The 24,762-nt window shown below is 41.9% G+C and overlaps 1 protein-coding gene across 1 annotated transcript; it reads right to left on the reverse strand.

Moving 5' to 3' along the window:
* Window positions 1-252: 252 nt before the first annotated feature.
* On the reverse strand, window positions 253-24,512 carry LOC133232095 (myosin-1). The gene is made up of 40 exons (XM_061391080.1): window positions 24,488-24,512; window positions 24,204-24,234; window positions 22,158-22,401; window positions 21,915-22,058; window positions 21,651-21,807; window positions 20,552-20,579; window positions 19,669-19,783; window positions 19,490-19,582; window positions 19,301-19,364; window positions 18,556-18,654; window positions 18,359-18,462; window positions 18,068-18,206; window positions 17,758-17,876; window positions 17,518-17,667; window positions 16,249-16,419; window positions 15,167-15,476; window positions 15,007-15,074; window positions 13,847-13,934; window positions 13,649-13,766; window positions 13,227-13,350; window positions 13,002-13,138; window positions 12,651-12,906; window positions 10,564-10,806; window positions 10,295-10,471; window positions 10,071-10,216; window positions 9,747-9,837; window positions 9,270-9,659; window positions 8,545-8,671; window positions 6,691-6,809; window positions 6,331-6,527; window positions 5,436-5,619; window positions 4,992-5,157; window positions 4,780-4,904; window positions 4,072-4,380; window positions 3,782-3,985; window positions 3,327-3,452; window positions 3,067-3,237; window positions 2,695-2,799; window positions 2,480-2,575; window positions 253-514 (listed from the first exon to the last, which is right to left on the reverse strand). The coding sequence occupies exons 3-40, from the start codon at window positions 22,359-22,361 to the stop codon at window positions 362-364; spliced, it is 5,817 nt and encodes a 1,938-aa protein (XP_061247064.1). The 5' UTR covers window positions 22,362-22,401; window positions 24,204-24,234; window positions 24,488-24,512; the 3' UTR covers window positions 253-361.
* Between the last annotated feature and the right edge of the window lie 250 nt (window positions 24,513-24,762).

Genomic DNA, 24,762 nt, shown 5'->3' on the forward strand with positions numbered 1-24,762 from the left:
TGATGCTCTGCCGGCTGCGATTTACACTCGGCTCTGCATACTCTTGTTTTGTATGTCTGAGATCTGCCTCTAGGCTTCACCTGCTCTTCCCACAGGGCCATGTGGTATTTAGGGCTCTTCCTAACAGGGGCTGGCTTGGCTGCTCGTTCCATGTTTTATTTTTGGTGACTAAATACCATAAGTTATAAGTAATATGTTTGTTTCTTGTGGCACCAAAAGATAAATTGACACTGTAAAAAAGAGACTCACAAGTTCCTTGCAGATAAATTTTTTATCTGCAAAAATCATAAGTACAAAACAGAGTGACAAAGATTTTCACATTTTGTGCATTTCTTTGGTCACTTTTTAGCATTTGGATGAGTTACTCTTCACTGATGATTTTTGTGTGAACCTCCCGGCTCTTCACCCGCAGCTTGTTGACCTGGGACTCGGCAATGTCAGCCCGTTCCTCAGCCTCTTCCAGCTCGTGCTGGAGCTTGCGGAATTTGGAGAGGTTGACATTGGATTGTTCCTCCTGAGAATAAATGGAAATGCATTTAAGAGGGGGAAATTTCAAAATTTCTAGTTTCTTAGATCAGTGGGTCTTGAATTTCTTATTACTTAAAAACAGTTCACTCTAGTACACCTTGTTTTAGCTTAGAGAAATGCTCTTGCATTAAAAAAAAAAAAATTCTCTCATGTTTCTGAAGTCATGGGTAGCAAGGAAGGACAGGTGACATTTGTCTCCAAGTTGTTCTAACTAAAAGTTCTCTTTTTATAACATCTAAACATCTTAGAACTACTGCTAAATATGCCAGCTTTCCAGACTCTTATTCTTTCCCCTTACCTCCTAGAATTCTGAGAATGGAACCAGACCTTTTAAAAATACATGTATACAATTTGTACTATACCAAGCTAGTACCCTTGACTATAAATTATTGTCATGCTAAGTCACTTCAGTCATGTCCAACTCTGCGACCCTATGGACTGTAGCCTGCCAGGCTCCTCTGTCCATGGGATTCTCCAGACAAGAATACTGGAGTGGGTTGCCATGCCCTTCTCCAAGAGATCTTCCTGACCCAGGGATCAAACCTTCATCTCCTGTGACTCCTGCATTGCAGGTGGATTCTTTACCACTGAGCCACCAGGGAAGCCCCATAAATTATTATTGTCACTTGAGTATAAATTATTGCCACTTAATGCAGTTTAAAAATTAAACAGGAAGTTGTTTGCCAAAACAGTCGATGTGTTCCCTGATTATATGAATTATATGAATATTTGAGCACATAGCAGTAAATTTGGGAAGGCCAGTTCTAGTTTAGTCTCTAGTAGTCATTCTTTTTTTAAAGGCTCATTAAGAACTGTCCAAAGTAAGGCTTTCCAATTTAGAACGTTTAGAAAACTTTGAGTCATTAAAAAATAGAACTTGAGAAAAACCCCAGATGGTCCTCTTATAAATGAAAGAGTAGGAGCCAGAGAAATGTTCTCTCTCTCTCTCTCTCAGACCTTAGATCAGGGGAAAAACAAAACCAGAGATGGTCAGAGGAACCAATTTGTGATATTTAGGTTTGTATCTATTTATACTTCTATACCTTGGAAATTCATATTTTTATTATTATTTCAGATAATTCACAGGCTGAAGAAATGAGATGAGGTGGAGTGCTGAGGATCTAGTGGTTGGAATATAACCAAGACCTTCTGAGACTTGATATTTAAAGGCTTACTTGACACCTTCACTGTGTATATATAATGATATCTCAAACAATGTTTCCAAAACAGAATTCCTGTTTCCTTCTTGGCCTACATATGTTCCTTCCTTAGTTTCTCATTTTAGTAAATTTATGTCATGTACCTAGTTACTCAAATCATAAATCTGATTAATTATCCTTGTTTTCCTTTCCCTGTCTTTCGAAGCAAAACCTATTAGTATATCTTCTAGTTTTGACCTCCAAAATATATCTTGAATCTCTCTACTTCTGTTTTCTCCACAAACGACTGGACCACATGAAAACCCTCCTAAAACGTCTTCTTGTACCTAGTAGTGTTGTCTCACTATCCATTCTCCAATAGTAGTCAGAATTCTTTTTTAAAAAATATAAATCAAGGCATGACCAAACCAGCTTAAACCCTGCTGTGGCTTCCCCAGTGTTCCACTGTACCTCGAATAAAAACCAGACTTCTTATCATTGCCTAGAAGACCCCATGACCCACCCCCTGCCCAGGGCGGGGGGGTCTCTATTGCTGTTCCCCTATTCTTTCCACCTCTCAGACCAGGCTCTTTCCCACTCAACAGATTTGCGTTGCTGTTCCTCCTTCCTAGAACACTCTCCACTATCTTGTCAAGTGGTTGGTTTCTGTTCATTCTTCACATATTCATTGAATCATCTTTCATTGATCCTTCCTTATTTTACCCTATTTCTTTCACCCCTTGAACTAAATTGGCTTGGATATATCTGAGAACAGGAGGCAGCCCCATCACCCTGAGGGGGACTGAACTCACCGCTTCCTCAGCTTGTCTCTTGTAAGATTTCACCTTTGCTTGCAGTTTATCCACCAAATCCTGGAGCCTGAGAATGTTCTTGCGGTCCTCCTCAGTCTGAAATATTTCCAAGAGTGAGTTTCTTGAAAGCACAGATACCATCCCATTTTGTTGTTTATTTGGTTTTTTGATCCCTTGTAGCCGAGGGGAAAACAGAGACGGGATATTTTCCTTACCTGGTAAGTGAGCTCCTTCACTCTTCTCTCGTGTTTGCGTAGACCCTTGACAGCTTCAACATTGCGTTTCTGTTCACTCTCAACTTCTCCTTCCAGTTCACGTACCTGCAAGATGAGTATTTTAGAGATGTTTACTCTGGTCCATTCACTCAGTGGATTTCTCCTTCTTCAGATGAACCATAATGCTGCTTTTACTCTGCTTTATATGTAGTATACGATGCCCTAGTCTAGTCACCCCCTTTATAAGCTCTTACAAAGAATATCTCTTCTGAATCTTTGTATGCCCCACATCATCTAACAGTGGGAGATTCTAAAAAAAAAATTGCACATTAGATTAGAATGAGATGGGAATAGGCTGATCAGAAGACCCACCCTGGCCTCCAGCTTCTGGATCTGCTTCTTCCCGCCCTTCAGGGCCAGCTGCTCAGCCTCGTCCAGGCGGTGCTGCAGGTCCTTCACCGTCTGCTCCAGGTTCTTCTTCATCCGCTCCAGGTGGGCACTGGTGTCCTGCTCCTTCTTCAGCTCCTCAGCCATCATGGCTGCCTGATTAACAGTAAAACAAAACCAGTTGAGAAAGGTGAGACAGCCCATCAAGATTCTAGCTTGAGCACCCAGGGTGGCCCTCTGCTCACATCAGTGATGGCCTTCTTGGCTTTCTCTTCTGCGTTGCGAGCTTCCTGGATAATGTCCTCCATCTCTCCCTGGATTTGCGTGATGTCTGTCTCTAGCTTCTTCTTGGTGTTGATCAGGCTGGTGTTCTGGTTAAAATACCAAATTTAGAAATATTAATACATGAGAGCAAAATCAGGGTGTCCAATGTTCTAATGAACCCACAAGCTAATTAATTAAGATAACTAATTAGTATCCCTTCTTGTTCCATAAATTATCTGAGTTGACAATACATTTTTACAAGACAGTCAACTCTGAATGTCATAGTTCATATTAATAAAAATATTTGTTAATTCAAAAATAGTACGTATTTTAAACTTTAATCCCCCATATAACACTGTGAATAAATTTTTAAATAATATGAAGATTTGAGCAAGATTTTCATTTCCAGTATCTTTTGCTGTTCTGTTATGCCCACCTGGGTGTGCAGGAGCTGGACGCGCTCACTGGCATCCAGGAGCTCCTGCTCTGCGATCTTCCTGCTCCTCTCTGTCTGCTCCAGGGTGGCCCTCAGCTCCTCGATCTCAGCCTGCAGCAGGTTGGCTCTGCGCTCCACCATGGCCAGCTGCTCCTTCAAGTCCTCCTGGCCCCGCAGAGCATCATCCAGGTGGATCTGGGTATCCTGTGGAATGAACGATCATTGAGACACCTTGTTCTCAGGGCTGCAGTCACCCACCTGTACTGGGACCATCTCCTGAACCCATTTACCTTGAGGATGGCTTGAGTGCTCCTGTAGTTCTTCAGGGCCTCAGCAGCCATGCGGTTGGCATGGTTCAACTGGATCTCCATTTCATTGAGGTCTCCTTCCATCTTCTTCTTGAGCCTGATGGCGTCATTCCTGCTCCTGATTTCAGCATCCAACGTGCTCTGCATGGACTCCACGATTCTAATGTGGTTCCTCTTCAGCTGGTCAATTTCCTCATCCTTTTCAGCAATTTTCCTGTCAATTTCAGACTTGACCTGGTTCAGCTCCAGCTGGATACGCAGGATCTTTCCCTCTTCGTGTTCAAGAGATGCCTTAACAACAGCAAGGGGGTGACGTTAGCAAGGAGTGGAAGTGTTTAGTATTCTGGAGATAGGAATTAGCTACTACCTTTGTGCTACCATAATGCATCTTTATTCCACTGTTATAGAAATTTCTGCAATGTGGAGTTGTTGGTTTTGTATAATTCTATCTTCCCAGCTAGCTCATGCCCTTGAGTTTAGGGCCCTGACCTCATCTTTATTTTCTCAGTGTCTAGCACATAGTTTCTGATGTCCAGTTATGTTTGTTGTATGCATGGTCAATTTTCCATCCTCATATTTATTATTACAGAGTGAAAATTATTTTTCTTTTATCTTGATTCACCTGTTCTTGCATGTATTCGATCTCAGTTGCTTTCAAAATGGTTTTAGAGTCTACAGTAAAATGTGTACCTCTGCCTCCTCTAAAGCAGCCTGAATTTCAGACTTCTCTTGTTCCACTTGCTTCTTTACTTTCTCCAGTTCATGGATACGTTTCCCTCCTTCTGCGATCTGCTCCGTGAGGTCAGAGATCTCCTCTGTTGGTGAAAAACATTTAAAAATTCATTCAGTGAGGAAAACATTCTTTCAAATTCTTTGTTGGAGAAAAGGTAAAGTGTACTCACGTTGCAAGTTCTTATTTTCCCGCTTCAAGGTTTCCAGTTGGTCTAAGGACTCCTCATAGGCATTCTTGATCTTAAACAGCTCTGTGCTAAGGGAGCGAGACTCCTTCTGGGAGGCTTCAAGTTCAGCATGAGTCTCTTCATACTTCTGTTTCCATTCTGATAGGATCTGAGGGGCAAGGAATGGTCAGGAAATTGGTGGAGAAAGTTGGATGGGATGAAACCATTTTTTTCTGGCAGCTTTCAAACAGAGTTGAGATGACTGGGGACTAAAAAATACTTATGAATGAGAAGAGTAGAAACCACAGGAGTGCCCCCTCCTCCCCACCTACTTATGGCAGGAGCTGCTGAGCACAGCCCGTGGATGGTTTGAATAGGCACACGGAAGGTGACCAGCTGTCCTCAGCCACATGTGAATGCTGAGGCAGAAATTGGTGCAGAAGTTACCTTGTCGAAGTTCCTTTGCTTTTTGTCCAGGGCTGCACAGGCAGCGTTTGTCCTCTCCACATCAATCATGAGGTCCTCAACCTCATTCTGGAGCCGCTGCTTGGTCTTCTCAAGGGAGGCGCATTTGGCGTTCACAGCTTCTACGTGTTCCTCAGCATCCTGCAGACGCTGGGCCAGCTTCTTCCTAAAATGTGAAATAAAGGCTCACACAGATACTCTTCTAAGGCATCCACTAAAACATTATCATTCCTGTCTGGCTGTACATTATTCACAGGAGAAATGACTAGATCTCTGCTTAAGTTTTCTCTTGAATAAGCAGGTCCCTTCCTTAAACTTTCTGTAGAATAAGATTCTCCCGGTTAAGTTCAGTCTTGAACTTTTGATTGCATTTAAATCTTTATATAAGAATGTTTTCTTTCTTATTGCAGAATTTAATGTCTACTTTTTAGTCTTTAATAATAGATTTCTTTTTCCTTCTACAAGTAGCTGTACTTTTACATCTCAAAAGGAGGACCTGTGGTTTAAAGCCAGATGTTTTTTCTCTTACATACCTATCACTTTGGATCAATTTTTTCATTAGTGGCTAAGAAGGAGGAGAAGCTCAGGACAGTATAATTGACTCTTACTCTATATAAGATGACATCAAAAGTTTCCTTTTTAAAAAATAATCTTTCAGCTTCCTGTTGCTCATGTCCTTCTTCCTTCTACCCTCTAACTTAATTTCTTTCCCCAGATAACCTAGAGTATTTGTTTTACTTGCTTAAGTTTATATCATGTATGATCTATTCCTAAGTTTTTGTTTGGGGAGCAACGGACATTTGTTCACATGGTACTTAATATCAGGTGCACTTTGATTGTTATCTCTATTTCCATTTTAAGTAAGTCAAGAACATACTTGGCCTCCTCCAGCTCCTCCGTGCGCTGGATGGCGTCCGTCTCGTACTTGGTCCTCCACTGGGCCACCTCGCTGTTGGCCTTGGACATCGCCCTCTGCAGCTCGGCCTTGCCCTCCTGCTCCTCCTCATACTGTTCCCGCAGCAGGTCACAGTCATGACGGGCTGACTGCAGGGCATGGGCCAGGGCACTCTTGGCCTGAGAACATAGCAATTGGTGACTTAATTTTATTATCTTTAAAGTGATGTTTAGTCCCTAAGCTCCTGTAGGCCACCAGAAGAAAATCTGTAGAAGTAAGCAGAAAACAACCTTAAAAGCAAGTATAATGACAGAAACAACAACAGTAATAAGTAGGGCTAACCTTTATCTCCTCTTCCAGCTGCCTTTTCAGTTCTTCAATCTGTTGTGTGAATGCTTGTTTGCCCCTTGAGAGCTGAGAAACGAGTGCATCCTTTTCATCTAGCTGGCGTGAGAATTCACCTATAAAGACCAAGAACCAGAAAACTCAACCTCACTTTGGAAATTAAAACTCCCAAGATACAAACTGGAGCAGGGGAAAGGGAGCTGGGGTTGAAACATGATGCAGAGTGTGGATTACAGCAAACCACGAATTTCTACGTCAACCCTGGTGAGCACATCCATGTGAAAATGAGAAGTAGGGAAGACTTTAAGGCAGATTACACTCTTCTGAACAACAGAAAAGATTTCAGGAGATATTTAAAATTGTTTGATCACAGTAGAAATAGATGAAGAAATATGTGAAAAGAAATATAAATCAGACTAACAAAAAGCATTCCAGTGTTTTTTGTCTATGGCAATGGTGTTGTACTAGTTTACCTTCCACTGAAACTTGACTGAAACAGAATTTATTCTGTGGAAAATAGGAGACTTGGAGCAGCACCCTTTGAACTGATGTTCAAAGAGAAATCCTGGAAGAATTTTTATATCGAGACAGTCAAGTGTCCTTCCACCCCAAGAATGAGTTGGTTTGTGGATAACAAATCAGTTCCTAAACTAAGTGTCATTTAAGTTTGTCTTCCATTCTTTAAGCACCATAATTTGAAAATATACTATACAGTTGACCCTTGAACAACCAAGGGATTTCAACCCTTTCAGCAGTTAGAAATCCAGATATAACTTTACAGTCAGCCCTCTCTGTCCACACCCATGGACTCAACCAACTGTGGATAATCTAGTATTATAGTGCATTTTTATTGGAAATAATTCACGTATAAGTGGACCCACACTCTTCAAACCCATGTTGTTCAAGGGTCAAATGTATTATGTTAAAAAGAGGGAAAACCCTTTCAGCACCATTTTTGAACAGATAACCTGGAAGCCTTACCTGTTTAACATTTAATAAGAATCACAACTTCCAATTTTTTTCATACCACTGGATTACTAGGAACAAACATGTAATGAGGAAAAGAAACTACAAGGGGCATTTTGATTCTTTGAGAAGACAATTTTTTCTTTTCATGAAATGTACTTACCACCTGTATAACAGTAATAACAAGCCTTACTTGAGTTTTGTTCTAGAAAGAACAATATTTGAATGAATATGAAAGAGTAAAAGTGGTTCTCCAACAATTTGATCCACCCATTGCTTTACTGGTTCAAATGACCCATAAAGCAATTTCCACCTCTCACTTGGGGAGGCAGAACTTTGGTAGAAAGTTGGACAAGTTGGTACATACGGGGAGGAGTAAATGCAGAGACTCTCCAGTTTGGATAATCAGAACTCTTTGAATCTCACTTGCATGCTCCTGGTTAGATCGTCGTCCTGAATAGTTCCCTACTTAAATGTGGTGTTACCAGAAATTGTCAAGACTTCAGGGAAAAGACTGGAGTAAGCATTCTTGGACAGGTCATTTCTCTGCAACCGTAATCTAACATCATTAAAATGGGGATAACATTATACAGACTAATGAGGGTAAAAAAGTAATTAACGTGTGGAAGCATTTTGAAAAGTGAAAGTAAATACTGTTGTTGTTCAGTTATGTCTGACTCTTTGTGACCCTGTGGATTGCAGCATGCCAGGCCTCCCTGTCCCTCACAATCTCCCAAAGTTTGTCCAAGTTCATGTCCATTGCATTGATGAATACATGTCCAAGCCGGTGGTAGCTAAGGTGTTCATATTAGCAGCACCTCCCATGAGCTCAAGTAACTCAGTGCAGGGTTTATCAGCCAGTTGAGAGGACTGTTAGATGCCCACCTGATTCTGTCTGCAGACGCGCTCTCTGAGTCGTTAGGTCATTGATCAGCCGCTGCTGCTCATCCTCTTTTGTCTTAAGTTCACTCAGCTGGTCCTCTAGAGCGCGGCACATCTTTTCAAGGTTTCCCTGCATTCAAAAAGTGGTAGATGGCATCATCTCAAGTATTTGGATCATGGAAATCTGCAGTAATCCCAGGATTCCATAGGAGCTGCTGTACTCATTTCCTTCGAGAATAAGCTATCTTTACAAACAAAACCAACTGAGGCCTTAGGCTGTGATGGAAAGAGTCAAAATATAACAGTCTAAACGTACTGCCATGAAATTGCCTTGTGACTCAAAACCTTTACTCAGTTGGCTCATCTGTGATATGAGAATAGTGATAGTCAACGATTCAGCTCAAGAAATTTTTTTGAGAAACAAATTATGTATTTGTGCTTAAGGGGAAAACAAAGAGCCTATTCAAGGTGAGGTGTTTTTAAAATTTCAAAATATACCATTGAATTGTATTTTTTATTGGAAAGAACTTGAGTTTTCAGGATGCACAGTCTTGGGGTACAGCTAGTCTCCTGTAAGAGGGAACACTCGCCCCATCACACTGGGGTTAGCCCTTCCTGCCACTAGCCTCCTGTCATAATCTCATCCTGACAGTTGCTAATGATTCCTGAAAGGCTTGCTCTCACCTGTCCCACAGAAATCTCTTTTAAGACTTAAATCATGATTGTACCTTGGCTTTGGAGACAGTCTCCATGTTGCTGGCCAGGTCGTCGATCTCCATCTTCATCTCGCTCTTCTCCTTCTCCAGCTTCTGCTTGACCCTCTGCAGGTTGTCAATCTGCTCCCCCAGCTCAGCCACACTGTCCGCGTGCTTCTTGCGAAGAGCGGCCGCCGTGGCCTCGTGCTGCAGGGTGGCCTCCTCCAGGTCCCTGCGCATCTTCTGGAACTCGGCCTCCCGCTTCTTGTTCATCTCAATCTGGGCGGAAGTGGCCCCGCCGGCTTCTTCCAGCCGCTCGCTGATCTCCTCCAGTTCCCGGGAGAGGTCTGAGCGCTGCTTCTCTGCTTTGGCGCGGGAGGCCCGCTCAGCCTCGATCTCCTCCTCCAGCTCCTCGATGCGGGCCTGGAGGTGGGGAGAAGCTCATTGTGAGCTCCTTTGAGTTGGTAATTTTGTCATTTTGCATGACACTGGTGGAAACCACGGACTTACCTGTAACTCCTTGATCTTCTTCTGCAGCTGCATCGCAAGGGCCTGTTCATCTTCAATCTTGCTTTGCAGATTGCTCATTTCAAACTCCTTCCTGTTAGGAGAGCAGCATGTTAGCTCACACCGTGTCTTCTTTTCTGTGTGTAACTGAACATTTTTGTATGGCTGGTGATGAGGAAGTGCTAAGTGGGTGTTTTACAAGTCAGAAATGTACCATTTTCTTTAAATCAAAAGTCAAAGATGTTATTTTTTTTTCTGTGTGCTGTGAAGTAATATTTTTGAGATCCAGACAATGAGTGGGTTACAATTGTATTCTCTCATACTCACTTTTTGAGTTTCTCATCCAGTTGCTGCTTATCATTTTCTATATCCATTGTGGATTCTTGGGCCAGTTTTAGATCACCCTCCAGTTTCCTCTTGGCTCTCTCTAGGTCCATGCGAAGTTTCTTTTCTTGCTCCAAGGACCCCTCAAGCTGAATGTAAATAATGTTGAGTCAAAGAATTGCTTAGCTTACTTTCAAAGAAAATTTCCTTGACAGTCCTAGACTTACATCATCCACTTGCTGCTCTAGCTTAGTCTTAGCTTTGGTCAGAGTGTTGACTTTGTCCTCTTCTGCCTGTAGGTCATCCAGGGTCTGCTGGTGGGCCTCCTGGAGGGCCTTCTTTTCCTTGGTCAGCTTGGCAATGGTTTCATCCAGACCTGCCATCTCTTCTGTGAGGTTTTTCACCTAGAAAGGTTAAGAAAGAGATGATCTCTGTTGTAAAGCAGCCTAATTAGATGGCAGAGTCTCTATATGCTGTATAGAAGTATATTTCATACCTTATTCTCTGTGGCGTGTTTCTCCTTCTCAACCTTGGCCAGTGTCAGCTCAAGGTCATCTATATCTTTCTTTAGTTCTGAACATTCGTCCTCCAGTTTCCTCTTCTTGGCCGTCAGCTCAGCATTGATCTCTTCCTCATCCTCGGCTCTCTCAGTCACCTCCTTGATCTTAGCCTCCAGCTGGATTTTGGTTTTAATCAGCTGGTCACATCTTTCCTCTGCATCAGCCAAGGCATCAGCTTCCTGAGAAGGGATGGTAGACACTTTTAGGTCTTGTTCTGTGGACCTTTTCAGATTTTATTAAGAATTGAAACCAAAGAAGTAAATTGTACTTTAAAGCTTTAGGTTAATTTTTATTAGTTTTCCATAATTTAGGAAATATTTATTGGGTATTTAAGGCACTGGAGATTTTTAAAAAGGAATTTAAGTTACAATTCCTGGTGAAATTATAATAAAATAAACGTATTAATGATGAGTTTCAGGATATTCTGTCCCAAAATATGGTACCTTGGCACAATGAATATCTTAAGCTAAAGGAGTTTGAGAAAAGAGCAGAAATAGGAAGACCACTCTGAACTATTCCTCTTGCCCCTTTTCCCTGAAACAAGCCACTAACCTTCTACGTGAAAGGTTCCCTCTCTGTACTGGGAGGAAAGAAGGCATTCTTATTACAAGAGATGGGGAATTTAGGGCTGAGAAGGCTGTATAAACAAATCTTGTTAAACTAACTCTTATCTTTCTGTTTCTTCATCACTTACTACCCCAGTCCAGGACCCCCTGTCTTGTCAGTTCTTCACGTATTTATCATTTCTTTGTCTCAAAGGTATTAAAGCTTCATGCTCTGGTCACTTCTTTGGGTCTTCATTCTCTTATACAGGCTTACATATATACATAAAAATTAAATAAAGTTTGTATGTTTTTCTCCTATCAATCTTTGTGAGTTTAATTTTCAGACCTAGCCAAGGAACCCTAAGAGGGTCAATGAAATTTTTTTACTCCCCTACATGATAACTCCCCGTGTTTGCAGTCAGATTCTTTACCATCTAAGCCACCAGGGAAGCCCCAACCTGATTCCCATCATTTCAGTTAGCTGTCTTTATTTAGTATTGTTTTCCAGAAAGGTTTAGTAAATGAAAAAAAAAAAAGAAATGGTTGGAGCATATTATACTGAGAGGAGTTAATTCCCATGTAGTTATCCCTTGATTTTTGAAGGTATGATAAATCCATCCTCAGTTCGAAAAATCTTTAACTCCATAAACCATAAGGGAAGTCACAACTTGTGACTTGGGAAGTGCCAACCCAAGTATTTATAATTCACTTTTATTTTTTCTAGTTATGTGTCTAAAATGTGTGCACTCCCTAGAAGCGATGTAGATTCCCTTCTGAATTCAGAGAACTAGAGAGTAACTTTTAATATTTCTGTTATTGATTTCATTGGTGGCAGCTGAAATTTTCTTGTCATTTGAGTCACAGAAATGGGATAGACAGTGATGTTCATCAAATATCTCTTCCCAAGCCTCTGGAGACTTCTTAGGACATCACAACAAGAGCATCAACTCATGCTTTGCCTCATTGACACTATTTATAGAAAGTGCTGCCATTATCTTGGCAATGATCTTATATTTTCAGGTACTGGAGGATTCCTAAAGAGCTAGTTGAGAGGGAAGTTGCCAGGAGGCCATAGATTTAAAAATTCACAATATTGGTTTCCAGTTGGTACATTTTCATCATAGAGTCTCCACCCTCTTTACTGTCTATATTGTTCTTTCTTCACTGTTCTTATTTGCATTTTTCAGTGGGGAGAATCTTAGGGAGCAAAGATCACTTTATTTCCTGCCCGTATTCTGCTAGGAAAAACACCAGGGGCAAAAGAAAATCACTCTTATTACTTTCTTCTCAACAGCACAGGATCCTCCGACAGAGCTGTTCATAATAGTGCATATGAAATTTTATGGAACACTTTGAGGATGGGAATTAGGAAAGACTGGTGATGAGTCCCTCAATAAGGTGCCATCTAGACTCTCCCCTAGTAGCTGCTGAATTGGAATTTTAGCATCAGATAGTAGACAATGGCTTCTGATACTCACAGACTGAACCTGGAGCTGCAGGTCATTCTTCTCTTGTGTCAGAGTCACCATTTTCTCTTCAAGTTCTTTCCTTTTTGCTTCTGACTTAGCCAGCTCTTCTTTGGTCTTCTCAAACTCTTCCTTCATGTTGGCCATTTCCTTCTCTGTCTCTGCACTCTTGAGGAGGGGCTTGATCTTGAAATACAGCTTCATCCAAGGCCAGTGCTTGACGTTCATGAAAGCACGGACATTGTACTGGATGCAGAAGATGGACTCTCTGTGATAGGAGCAGAAATGTTCAAAGTCAGGTATAACAGGAAACGGAATTACAGGGCATAGGCTGATGGGGTTAGAAAGTTTCCCATAGAGTACCTCCTCTCCACCATCTTCTGGTACTCCACTCTTGCCAAGAACCCTCTGCACCTGGCCTGGGTTCGGGTAATCAGCTGGGCCAGCTTTTCATCTCGCATCTCCTCTAGGAGCCCCAGAAGACCAGCTTTGAAAAAGACCTGTGTATGGCCAGAGTTGCAGATCAGAAACTTTACACAGACTCCAAAGGGACAGACACAGTGCCAGGTGGGCCTTAGAGACCATTACCTTGGTGTGACCAAATTTATACTGGGTGTGATCAACGTCAATGGATGCAAGGAGCTTCTCAGAAGCCTTCTTGCTGTCAATGAATTGTCCTTCAGGGATCGCACTTGCATTTAATACCTTGTATCTGTTTGAGCCAAACAAATAAGTGATATAGCCATTGTCACCAACAAGAACTCTTTCTGCCTTACTACAGAAACAGTTGAAAGGTTGGGTAGTCTAACACATAACCAAGTAATCATATCTACCTCTTTATCTATTCTTTGTATATTCAAAGGGTGTCAAACTTTTGGTATATCAATATGGAATTTGTTAAATTTGTTGCTTTTTCCAGTTTTAATAGATGGTATAAAGGATAGGCTTATTTCATTGAAAAATTCAATAACAAGAACCTTGTAAAATAATTCACAGTGAGAAAGTCTGACCTCTGTTTGAAGTCTGCATACAGGATTCTGCTGGGGAAGCCCTTCCTGCAGATGCGGATGCCCTCCAGCACCCCATTACACCTCAGCTGGTGCAGGACCAGCTCGTGCTCCATGGCCCCTAAAAAAAAAGATGTTTTCCATAGAATAATCTCCTGAGAAGTCATGCAGGAGCTTGTCTGGGTATCAGATGTGCCTTACCAGGAGTTTTAGTTTCATTGGGGATGATGCAGCGTACAAAGTGGGGGTGAGTGCTCCTCAGGTTGGTCATCAGCTTATTCAGGTTCTCCTGTGGACCCATATACATATCTGGTTAAAAATGCAGCATTTTTATACATTCATATTTATAGACATAATTGTCACCATCCATGAAATTTGTTTAATTCCAGTGAATAGTATCTAGATTGAATTTGCCAAGGGTTGTCTCTGAAAATAGCTCTATTTTCCCTATCTTTGTGCATTATAAACTTGCTGTTGAAGTGGTTGTTCATTCCTGTTGAATTTCCTAGTTTATTGTGTAAATTTATGGCATATTAACATATGGAAATACTCAACCCAGTATGTTTTACGAGATACGGAGTCTGATTTACAAATTCAGAGTCTTCCTCCAACTCACCCCTTTCTTTCTTTTCCCAACTTTTCAATTGTATCTGCTTCTCTAGCACAAGTTTATTCTTTATAATTACATAGCTGTGCCCTCCTGCTGGTTTCATAGAAAGGGCTCTTATAATGCCTGCTTCTGGGAATTGGCAGAAAATGGACAGCCATATTACCAAGTGTGAGAGATCATTCACCCTATGGAAATTCTGAGTTTTCAGAATAACTGGAACTTCAGTTATTATAGATAGAATTCTTAAAAGGTAAGTAAATTTTCCTTAAGCGGTATTTCTTAGCACACCTTCTCTGATTTCTTATTTTCTTCTTTTAGAACAGCCTCCAAGTCCTGCCACTATTTTTTCTACCCTCACTTTTCAAAATCCACTCATTTTAGTTCTGTGCCAAGATGCACCTAAGCCTCTACCTCAGTTAGACGCCCCCAGAAACTCAAGAAAATCTCCTGATTTGCTTTTCCAAGAAGAAGCTTTTATGTGTCGAATGACTATATTTCCCAGCCCCAATATTGAGTGTTACCATCTTATACGGAGTCCGACCTTCGGGCACCTGTATTTTCTACCTGCTGACTGTCTCTTCCAAGTTGCCCCAAACCTTCCTGAGAGACTCAGCACCACTACCTCTGCTGCCCTGGTTCCTTGAGTTACATTCAGTTCTAGAATACTTGCAAGACTGCTTCCCCTTCCCCACACAGTAAATTCAGATTTAATTTCCTGAATCTAATGAGAGAGAGAAAATGAGGTCCATACCCTGAAAAGAGCAGACACGGTCTGGAAAGAAGAACCCTTCTTCTTGCCACCTTTCTTTGGACCGCCCTCTGAGGGGAAGAGAAACCACAGGCACTCGTAGTACAGGCTTGCTTTATCTCATTTTATACCTTAGGTAGACATGAATTCTGTTGGTAATTACCTGCTTCACCAGATGCTGGGCCAGAGAACAGTAAAGCCAGAGTCTTCACTGAAGACTTCTGGTACAGCCCGACCACCGTCTCATTCAGGGGGTCCTTGTTCTTGTCCAGCCAGCCAGTAATGTTGTAGTCCACAGTGCCCGCATAGTGAATGAGGGAGAAGTGGGCCTCAGCCTTGCCCTTGGCAGGTTTGGGTTTCTGGAAGTTGTTGGACTTTCCAAGATGCTGTTCATAAAGCTTGTTCTTGAAGGACATGTCTGTGGCCTTGGGGAACATGCACTCCTCTTCCAGGATGGAGAAGATGCCCATAGGCTGAGAGAATGAAAAGCAACATGCCACTTGAATTGTCTGCCTGCAGAAGTAATGGGTAGCATTCTGATCCTACTTGAGTAAATACATCATATCATTCTTTACAGTTAGTGAAAACTGATTTCTTTGGTTAGAAGTCGTTAAATGGCAAGGATTAATTGGGTGTCTATCAATACCCAGGTGTGTGCTGGGCTCTGGGATATGATGGAGAGTAAGATGAACAAGGAAGGACCTCCGGTGGAGTTTGTGTCTTTGCCCCAAAGCCTTGGAGCAATGTTTCTCCAAGTGTGATGGGTTGTGTCAGAAACACCTGGTAAAAATGCAGATCCCAAGGCTCTACCCCACCCTTCCCCCAAAATGTTTCTAGGAGCGAGCTTAGGGGAATGTGCAGGTTTACTCAGTACCTGTGGGGTCTTTGGCACAACTGAGAGCCCCTGCTTTCAAGTACTAGGAACTCCACCTTCAAATGCCAGCAGGAATGGCTCCAAAACTGACAAAGAAATAAGTGAATCATGCTCTCCTCAGAGCTCTTTAATAAGGAAAGATGGTTTAAGAATCAGACTTGTCATCAGACTATGAGGAAGGGTAGACTTCTGGACTCTAGGAAAGACTCATTCTCCTTTCATCAGATCATCTACCTCAGAGTTGGCCAAAGGACCTTCCCTGATCTTAGTTACCAATAGAAACCTTTTACCAGAGTGTGCAGTGAGATTTGTGATTTTCCTCTAAATACGGGTCAGCAGTGTGACCTGTGGTCTGAGAAAGGAAGGCGAACCTTCTCGATGAGCTCGATGCAGGCGGCCAGGTCCATCCCGAAGTCGATGAACTCCCACTCGATGCCTTCCTTCTTGTACTCCTCCTGCTCCAGCACGAACATGTGGTGGTTGAAAAACTGTTGCAGTTTCTCATTGGTGAAGTTGATGCACAGCTGCTCCAGGCTGTTGAACTAAATAAGTAGAAAATACAAGTGAACATTCTTCTTGTGATAACAGCTTCTCTTTGAAAGGACTCTTCTGACATAGTTAGCCTAACTGCTCCCTGCATGAAAACACAACCTGACTCAGAGTGATGTCCCCATACACAGAAGCCAAAGAGGTTCTAAGACACGGGTGAACCTTGCAAATACTAGGCTGAGTGAAGGAAGCCGGGTTCAAAGCTCTAAGTAGTGTATGATGTCATTTACATGAAATGTCCAGATTAAGCATATCCTTACAGACAGGAAACAGATTTCTAGGGGGTGAAGTAAGAGGGAAATGGGAAAGAGGTTGCAGGTTTGCACTGTCCTTAGCACTTTTATTTGAAAGCTTGTGGATTACTCTTCATATTATTGCTTGGTACTAGATTATTCCTTTCTTCCCATGTTGGGTTGAGGATTTCTGGAAATGCTTTTGTTCCTAAACCCAGAAAATCTCATTCAGTGTCCATGAATGCACTCAGAGAAAGGTGTGGAAATCAGACCTCTCGATCAGACACACCTGAGACACTGCTGTTGGGGAGAAGACTTGGGTAAACTGTATGGGAGGTATTCTGTCTCAGGCAAATGAATTTGAGCTTATTTACCATGCCATTTCCATCCCCTCTACTGGCCATGGAGGGCAGGTGAGAATCTCTGGATTCTGCTTTGAATTTGTCATTAACTTCCCCATGGCCATCTTTTCTGCCACTGTCACCCTTATCACGTTCTTTATCATTTACTAAATGCTAAACTATGTGCTGGGGGACAGTGCTTAGGTCTTTAAATCCAGAAATCTTACAATGGCAAAAGATTTACAGAAATAAGCATGTTATGTGGAGCTTTCTGTACAGGTCCTAGGTGAATTTACCCTGTTTGGGGTCAATACCATTTTCATTATCTAAGTTCACAGAGGTGCAGTTTGAGCCCAGATCTGTCTCATCCCAAAGCTGATGTCCGTTCATGGACTTTTGATCTCCCTTCATGTGTCAGTTCAGTTTGTAGTGTAGTTATTTTCATGGGTCTTTTTAAACATTTACTGTGGCAGCAAGATTTGTAAGTTTTCCTCCTGCTAAGTTTCTGCTTACTCACATCAAAGATCTCAAAGCCAGCAATGTCCAAGACCCCGATGAAGTACTGCCTGGGCTGCTTGGTGTCCAGCTGCTGGTTGATGCGGGCGACCATCCACAGGAACATCTTATCATAGACGGCTTTGGCAAGAGCACCCACTGCGTTATATACCTTCATGGACAAAGTAATGATCATTGCCATTAATAAAGGCATGATGTGAAGGCCTGGGAAGGATGTGATTCACAGAGGTTGTGCACTTACCTGCTCTACAGTCTGGCCTTTGGTGACAAACTCATTGCCAACCTTGACCCTGGGGTAGCAGAGGGCTTTGAGCAGGTCAGCAGAGTTCAGACCCTGGAGGTAGGCAGCCTTGTCAGCAACTGCAGAGACACAATTCAGACATCCAGCATGGCCTACTGTGGCCCCACAACACCTAGGGGCAGAGTAAGGAGGGAATCACTGCTATGTGGGGTTTGATTTGTGTGTCCATCAGATGCTCAGGTGTAAAGGAGACATGAGCGTGGAGTTGCCTATTTTCTCTCATTCAACCCACTTGGGGGTTCATTGGTACCTTCAGTGCCATCTGGTTCTGCTTGCTCCTCACGCTGCTTTTGCTTGAATTTTAGGTTCCCATAATGCATTACTGCCCCTGTGAGCTTGTAGATGGACACTCTTTCATCAGAAGTGAAGCCCAGGATTTCAATGGCACTCTGCCAGGAGAGATGAGAGGACAGAATTAGGACGTAAGACACTAACTTATTTAGGAGACTTTATACTGTGTCCTGAACCACACCTACAGCAGGGTTGTCACTGTCATTCCCATATATACCAATTCGTTTTAAAAACTGCATGTGAAACTTACGTCTGTGGCCATCAACTCTTCTTGGTCATCAATGCTAGGGACTGTGATCTCCCCTTGACTCACGTAGGCGTAGTCATATGGGTTGGTGGTGATTAGGAGCATTTCTGGGTACATAGAATTTAGGGTGTATGTTTTGCATTAGAAGGGACTAATAAAGATGTTAGCTTTTAACTTAATACATTTAAGCTCTTGCATACCAATTAGCTCTGGCTTCTTGTTAGACATGATCTGATAAAAAATATGGTAGCTTCTTTCTGCCTTCAGCTGGAAAGTGACTCTAGACTTCTCCAGAAGATCTGCAATGGCAAGTGGACACGGGATTAGAGGGAAAACTGATAAAGTTCTGGGAGTGACTTTGGTTCTTGGGGTCATGAACTAAAAATTTCATTGGCCCCTTGTGATTTCAGCTGAATGGTCCCATGAGGTACCACGTAATTTTGTCTCTATCACTGTGGTTACTCTTACCACCTCTTGAAGGAAACTCATGTTCTCTGGCTCAAGACATATTCACCTCTCATGCAGAGGATCCTTGACATTTTGGGTATAATTGATTCTTGATAACCTGTTCCTCCTCAGCATCTCTGCTCACTTTATAACAGGGGTTATTACTAAGAGCAAATTTATCAAGCTCACACTTAGGAAGAAATCTCATACACTAAACCCAAATAATGCACCCCTAATCTTAGTCTTTTCTTATAAAAATTTGAAGTGTCTTGTGAGGCTGGAATTCTTCTGACAAGCCCAGCAACTCCTGGCAGTTTCTGCAGCCCCTGACTGAAGTGGGTGAAGCACACCATTGGATCTAGTTAGACTGGCATTTCCCAGGGGTGTGTTTGGCAGTGAGTGGTATTGCACAGGCTCCAGGCCCAGTATGAGCTGTAAGATGTTCCTCCAATCCATCACTGTCACTCCGGATTCTGTTTAGGAGGTCCTGTTACTCACATGTTTCAATATCAGCAGAAGCCAGTTTCCCTGTGGTACCAAAGTGGATCCTGATGAATTTACCCTTGAAAGTGAAAAAGATGATGGTATATATAAAACTGGAAGCACACAGTAAAAGAGATTGAAATAATAACACAGACAGCCCTCTCTGGCATCTAAAAGAACACCCTTCTGTGACCAGAGACTTACAAAGCGAGAGGAGTTGTCATTCCTCACGGTCTTGGCGTTGCCAAAAGCCTCCAGCAGGGGGTTGGCACTGATGATCTGATCCTCCAGAGTCCCCTGCCAAGGCAAGAGCGGTGCTCACATGTGGGGCTTGGGAGTTTCTCACCTGATAGCCCACATGCTGCCCTGGCAACCAGACCCACCTGCATTTTGCCTGAAGTTGGTTCCTCCTTCTTCTTCTCCCCAGTGACTGCAATTGTTGCAAAGTACTGGATGACACGTTTCGTGTTCACAGTCTTTCCTGCCCCAGATTCTCCGCTGTCAAACAGTTGTCAAATAAATGTGAGAATTTAAGCTCTATGACAAGTGAAACTGCTTCCTTTATTACCCTTGACTAGCCAATGTGCCTGTCTTTATATGTCTTTGTCAGAGCCCCCTAGGTTTTTCTCTTCAGCCCGTGTTTAGCTCGTATTATTTCTGTTGCTTTGCATTGATGAAAAGCTGAGACATTCAATCATTAATCATGCAGCACTTGTTTCTTGAGTGCTTAAAATGTGTCAAGCTCTCTTCTATGTGCTGAGGCCAGGGCTTGAGGAGTCCGAGAAGCAACTAACTCAACCATTATGTAGTAAATGAAACGATTAGTAAAAACTCTCTGAAGCAATGCATGCGTTCTTTTGCTTCCTTAGACTAAAGATACTCCCAAGTTAGGTCTTTGAAGGACTAGACATTCCTCCAGTAAGCCTTGAAAATGAACCACTGGTAATATTCACAAAGTGTCCAGCCTTTAGAAGGTATATACGCTTGCTGTCCAGTACTGGGTTCTGGCCACGTGTGGACATAGTGTTTTACATCTAATCCCTGGAAAGCTCTGGGACTTTTAAGGTTGGTCTAGCAAATGATGTAATTTGGGACATTGCTATTTTACATTCAGATGCAATCCGAACCCTATAATAAACAATAATGGTATTTAGTTCCTGGCTGATTTGCCATTGCTTTAATACAGGGGCATGAACTAATTTATTCCTTTGATTAGTCATTTTCCCAGTGAAAATAAAACTGGAGTGTCAGAATAATAATACATACGTGATCAAGATAGACTGATTCTCCCGATCTAGAAGAAAAACAGTGGACAGTCAGATTATTTACCAGCTACTTACGCAGAACTTCCCACCGGGAAACATTGAGGGCATTGAGTGTAAGTGTCATATTTAGGAGAATTTTTCAGTATATTATTATAAAGGTACATGCAATGTTGTTATATCTCTCAAGTTGGGGAAGAGAAACATTAAAATGTTGTCACATTTTAAACTCCTTGAACTCCACAGAAAGTGTGTCCTTCTGGTTTGAAGGAAAGAGCAGTTCTTTCCAGAGGCACAGCTGTTCATTGTTATCTCTAGGCTCCAATGGCCTGCTCTTCATGGACAAATGCATATAACTGAGAAATGCAGTACACTCAGGATGCGGACTGTATTTCATAGTTCCAAATAGTGTTAATTAGGCCAAGATTGAGATTTGGTTTCTATGGATCAATCTCACACAGACACACACACACACACACACACACACATACACACATCTATCTGTCTCAAGATCCCAGACTGCAACCCTAACTGTGATCAGGCTTCCCAGAGTAGGCCATTGGGTCAAAGACAGATCAGAGAGGATGCCTTAATCAGAATAAAGTCTTTTGGAGAGGGGCCAGAAACAGCTTCCATTTGAATGCTGTAGTCCCCCAATACATTTCATTCAGAGAGAGGCTGCCATCTCTGAAATGGGTTCTGATAACTTTAAAGACATACAACACTTCTTAACCATCTAATTCAAAATCAACAAGAAACTTGGGTACTAAAATGATTGAACATATATTTTTCATTTCTGTTCAGGCAATACTATTCAGCTCTAACTTAACCTTTTTTGTGACTTGAATATATAAAATGAATCATATATTTCTCAGCAAGGAGACTATGGTCTGATAAAGTTGTGGAGGTGGAATCAGGAGAACGGAGGTTTTTTCCCCACTTGACAGGGTGTGTATGCCTATTCTTTCCTCACTTTTGGTGTGCAACTAGGGGGCTTGGATTTGGATTTGGTTATTTCTAAGGATCTTTTTATGTTTTAGCTTCCCCGTTTGGTGATTATAGATGGTGAAAATTTTTGTATGATAAACGGTCAAGGCTCGTACCAGTCAGCATGAACTGATAGGCGTTGTCAGAGATGGAGAAGATGTGGGGCGGGGCCTCCTGGCGCTTTTTGCCTCGGTAGGCCGTCACCACCTCTGCATTGTACACTGGCAGCCACTTGTAGGGGTTGACGGTGACACAGAAGAGGCCTGAGTAAGTCTGCACCATAAAGGAAAAAAGGAATATAATTGTTTCATGAGGACATTAATACTGGTTTTCAAAATGTTAGCCGCCTGCATGAACAGAGTCCATGAGAACAAACTCACGTAGATCATCCAGGCTGCATAACGCTCTTTGAGGTTGTACAGCACAGCGGGCTCGTGCAGGTGGGTCATCATGGCCATGTCCTCGATCTTGTCAAACTTGGGAGGGTTCATGGGGAAGACTTGGTCTTCTTTCACAGTTACTGTCTGTCAGGTCAAACAAGAGGAGCCAGGTTAGTAAAGAAGTGTCAGCTCTCCTAATGGGCAGTGGGGCCCCATCGCATCCCCTCCAGATGCTCTACTCACCGCCCCAGCTTCGGTCTTGGCCGTCACCTTCCCCCCTTCCCTGCTCTGCACAGTCGCTTTCACGAAGGACTCCTTAGGGTCCGCCACGAAGACTGAGGTCTTGGCATCGAAAGGCTTATTCTGGGCCTCGATGCGCTCCTTTTCAGACTTTCGGAGGTAAGGAGCGGCCTCCCCAAAAACAGCCATTTCCTGGTCTGAACTCATGGCTGCAGTTTATTGATGGCAGCCCAATCAAAGACCCTGCCTGGCAGAGGAAGAAAACATATTACAGAAATTCAGAAACTGGATCATTAGATTCATGTTTGTTTTTTTTTTAAAACAAACAAACAAAAACAAACCCAACCTTATTCCTTGACAGGTTGAGCACTAGCATCTTGCTGGGTATGACTACCTCCCTGGCTTGGCTGGAGGTGAAATGGCAGTCTCTGTGTTCTGTACCATTGCTGACAGATACTTATTTGGCAAGAGACTGTTGGTTCTGGCTCATCTTCTACACGATATTATAACTCCTTTCTCTGTTTCTTTTGCATAAAAGAAAGCCGCTTATCATCAGCTTATACAGACACAATGCTAAGACGACAGCAGGATTTCTCGAGCTCCTTCACCTGTACTTCTTGTCTTCCAATCAGATTTCAGGGACCCTGCAGACTGGGAGTATGTTCCTTTTATAGCATCCTTCACACCTCTTAGAACACATGCTGGGTGTGGGTAAGGACCAGAGTTGGCTTTATATATTAAAAGATCAATACAACTATGTTGCTAAAGTTATATGAACTATTCAGTGCCTGGTGAAAACCTTTTCATTATAGATTTGGAATTTACAAGGACCACATAATAATAAAGGAAAGCATAAATGTGAGGAGCTTTGTTTTGCATTTTCAGTTAAAAAATCCTGTTTTTACATCCACTACTCTTGTTCCTGTGCCATAATTTTGAGAAACTCAGCTTCTTCACCTGTCTTTAGTATTTCTCAAAGACATTAGTTATTACTTAAGTTTTCTTGCTTTATTACTAGTATTCTCATAAAAATTTCAGGAAACTTTTTCTTTTCAAATCTGTCTCTTGTCACTTTAACATTCATTAATCCTGTCAATAAGAATCATATATAACCTATTTTATAATTTTTTTTAAATTTTATTTTATTTTTAAACTTTACAATATTGTATTAGTTTTGCCAAATATCGAAATGAATCCGCCACAGGTATACTATTTTATAATTTTAAAAAGATATTTTATTGAGAAAAAACTCAAAGCACTTGAGTCATCTTCTCAATATTTTTCTATTCAAACCACAGTGGTTTGGATAGCACAATTAAAGTCCATTGTCTAGACTTTCCTGGCAGTGCAGTGGTTGGGAGTTCACCTTCCAGGGCAGGGGATGCAGGTTCGATCCCTGGCCGGGGAACTAACATGCCAAATGCCTCGGGCCCAAAAACCCAAAGCATGAAACCGAAGCAATATTGTAACAAATTCAGTAAGACTTTAAAAATGGTCCACAGCAAAATATATTTTTTAAAAATCCTTTGTCCTACTAAAAATGCTCACAATCATTTTTCGTATCATATAATTTTTTAAATGTTCATTTTACAGAGTGTGAAACAGCATGCAGATTTCAACCACTTTTCCAAGTCAAAGATTCACTTCATTTTATTAATCCAGTAATGCTGCATCTCAAGGGTTTTTATATTATATACAGTGGTAAGAGCTGCAGGATAGGACATTTACATTTTCTCTGTAAATGAGCAATAATGGTGTGAAATGCTGCGTTGCATATTGTAATTGAATTATTTAAAAGATAATCTGCAATGCTGGAAATAGAAAAAACAATGTATCTAAAAACTCCTGAAGCATTGTATTTATTGCAAAAGATACTGATTAATGAGAACCAGTTTCTAAAGTCTCCCTCTGAGTTTTTCAGGGAAGCATGAACAGCCATGAAATTGAAATGCTTTTATTTTGTAGCCCTTACCCTCAACCACTCTCCAAACCACTGCAGAAGGTTTCCTACTCCTTGCAAGGAATGAGAAAAACAAGCCAGTGCCTTACCTTGGAGATGCAACCTTGAAGTGGGTCAGAACTGTAAGAAAAAGAGCAAATGTCCTCTGATTAAATGTGAACAGTTCCCAATAGTAGCAAGAATGATTCTGAATTGAGAAGCAGGAAATGACTGGGAACACCAAAACATCTAATTAAAATTGCTGCGGAGTAAGTTGGTGCTTCACTGGAAGGGCTCCCAGGGGCAGCAGGAGCCAGGATGTGTGGCATGCATGCGGGCAGCCAGGCATCCCTGCTGGCCCTTCAGACAGAGCTCTGTCCTCACACACACTTACCTTGAAGCTTTATGAGGAAAGACAAGTCATACTCATCCCCAGGGTACTTTTATAGGGTCAAATATGGAAAACACGTCGCCTCCTCCTCTTTCTTAAATCATATTTGGCAAAACCTGTTTTTGGCAATGAAGGTCTCCAAGCATAATTCCCTTCATATTAAAGATGTTTGGATATAATTAGAAATATTTCCTCTCACATTGGGTTAAGTGTATAAATCAATCTCCTATAAATAAGTTGAGTTGTTGGCAACCTGAAAGTGACTGCCTTTGGAATAA

Source organism: Bos javanicus, chromosome 19 (assembly GCF_032452875.1).
Source record: "Bos javanicus breed banteng chromosome 19, ARS-OSU_banteng_1.0, whole genome shotgun sequence".
Lineage (NCBI taxonomy): Eukaryota > Metazoa > Chordata > Mammalia > Artiodactyla > Bovidae > Bos > Bos javanicus.